The sequence below is a fragment of the Pteropus vampyrus genome, unplaced genomic scaffold, assembly GCF_000151845.1.
Source record: "Pteropus vampyrus isolate Shadow unplaced genomic scaffold, Pvam_2.0 Scaffold831, whole genome shotgun sequence".
Lineage (NCBI taxonomy): Eukaryota > Metazoa > Chordata > Mammalia > Chiroptera > Pteropodidae > Pteropus > Pteropus vampyrus.
The window spans coordinates 15388-17806 of record NW_011889612.1 but is presented as its reverse complement, the minus strand read 5'-3'; the positions used below and the strand labels follow the sequence as shown (position 1 = coordinate 17806).

Here is a 2419-nt window from a genome sequence, read left to right as displayed (position 1 = left end):
ATAATAATAATAATAATTACTATATGTATAGTAATTAACAATGTATAAACAAGAATGCTAAGAACCTGTGGGTGGAGAGGTGGGTGACTCTATAATTAGAACTATTTTTGATATTATTTGACCCATATTAAATTAAATGAGAAATTTAACAGGAGAAGCAAGCATATATGGGTGTTTTGTTTACTTGTTAATAAAAGTATTTACAAAGTATTACCATGCTACTTTAAAATGAGAATGAAAGAGTGGAAATAATATTACCTTTACATTCAGGAGGACCACTACTCCATAGTCCGCGACAAATAAGTTTGCTCTCTCCAACAAGTGAATATTTATCTGGTCCCATTGAAGGATTACAGCTATAAATTACTACTTCGTTATAGTCAAAGATAGGCTTGTCATTACTGGTGTATTTTCCATTTGCTATATTTGGAGGTGCTCGACATATAATTTCTTAAAAAGAAAAAAAAAAGAAGACATGGAAGGCAAATTAAACAGTGACAATTAAGATAGCATTAGTAATGTCTTGTGAACTGCCTTTAATACGTTCCCTGACGTATTTCTACAAAGTAGTTGTGAATCCAGTATACATTTAGAAGAAAGTTTCTAATATATTATCTCAATTCAAATCATTAATGGAGAAATGAACTTTTAGAAGAAATCTCATTTTCTTAAATACCTATGTAAGTTTCCTATATAAAATACTTGTATTTATCTGCAAGGCCTTGTTAAGACTGTTAAGACTTCTTCTCATGATAAGAGATGCTGACAATTTAATAAGACAATACGCTTATGTTTAAAAACACACCTCAGTGTTGATTGAGAAATGTTTTATAATTTATAAATATGTCAATCCTAAATCGATAGTCACAGCAATACCAAGATGTTATTGTCTTTTTTCACTTTCATTCTTGAGTTTACAGTGAATTTTTCCAATGGCTTCAAATTGTTTGATAATGTAACAAAATGAATCCAGAAGTCTTCCTTAAAGCTAGATATTGAAGAGACTGAGAAATATATAAAACAAAGCCATAATTCTCACTGTTTGTTTTGGAAATATTTTATTTTTATAAAAAAATATCTTGCATTTGTTGGCATGTATTGAGCTTACGGTTCTTACAAATGAATTGACAAATAATTATTTTAAAACATCTCTGTTTTAATTCCCATATAAGGAATATTATTAGACCTAATCCAATTGCAGGAAAGTTCTATGGGCTCTTTACAATTTAAAAGTGTAAAGGAGTCCCCAAGGCAAAATGTTTGAGAACTGCTGCTCTAAATTTTAAAGAGAGAATACTTACTTTCACACTCTGGGGAATTATCACTCCAATCCACATTACTTCCGGAAAGTTCACAATATAGAATTTTTGTTCCGAGTAAGTGAAAACTAATGGAAAAAATAAAAGATTACTGTGTTCTTATCTGTTACAAAAAGCATATAATGAAGAAAGCATCTATATGGATGTTTTTCTGCATTACAGTAGTTTCAGGGAGAAGTTTCGTACACAACATATATTGAATGTACTAACAAAATCTGCAATTTAATGAAATAAAGAGATTTTGCATTTGCACACACATTGGCCTAGAAGAAAACATCTAAATAATTCTGTCACCCTATTCACTCAGGTATTTGCTGTCTCTGACAATCACATCACACATTTACTTCTTTGCCTTTCCCGGTGCCATTCTACGCAGTATGGACAACAGCTGAGTAGAAAGATGAGGCCTTAGAGTTCACCTGACTGGTTTCCAGTTCCAGCTCCAGCCGGACTGACTTGTTTTTTCACTTTGGGCAAGTTCTTTAGTGTTTCTGTTTCTCAGTTTTCACATTTATGAAAAGGGGATAATAGTAACAATCTTGTGGGGTTGTTTTGAGTATTAGATGAGTTAGCATGTGGAACATGGTGAATGCTAGACAAGTTTTAGGTCTTATTAATATTTTTCAGAATATCTTCCTAAGAATAGCTCAGGAAAACTACTCGATGAAATCTCTGATGATTTACATTCATAGTACTCTCTTCTCCTCTGGGCTCTCATTGTAATGATCATGAATAAATCTATTTCTTTGGTACTTCTCATTTACTACTTTCCTTTAACAGCTCTCAGTATATATTGTGCTTCTCAATAAGACTACGACTTTTTGAGGAGAGCCTACGTCTTAAAAGACTTTTTGGTATTCCTCAACATGTGTAACAAACTCTTTTTATAATTATTGACTGGATATTTTCACTTATTAAACTACAAAATAATCAGTGAAACTGCCTATGATTGCTTCCAGATGTCTTCTCTCCAAGGCTCACTCATTGATTCTCTACCATAATATATTAAGAGAGGATTCTGGGATGATGGATGGCAGGATAGGAAACAACAAGAATGTGTCTTTTGACCTAGACAACAATTGCAGTGCTAGAATCTCTCT

General features: G+C 32.2%; 1 protein-coding gene across 2 annotated transcripts in view; it reads right to left on the bottom strand.

The window, feature by feature from the left end:
• Positions 1 to 2419, bottom strand: part of LOC105309749 (membrane cofactor protein-like) — a 25148-nt gene that overhangs the window by 16255 nt on the left and 6474 nt on the right. For both annotated transcript variants that reach the window (XM_011385947.2, XM_023526371.1), the window contains exons 3-4: positions 1302 to 1387; positions 259 to 450 (exon numbers count right to left, since the gene is read on the bottom strand). In XM_011385947.2, the coding sequence (XP_011384249.2) occupies positions 259 to 450; positions 1302 to 1387 (278 nt within the window). The remainder of the gene's footprint in view (positions 1 to 258; positions 451 to 1301; positions 1388 to 2419) is intronic.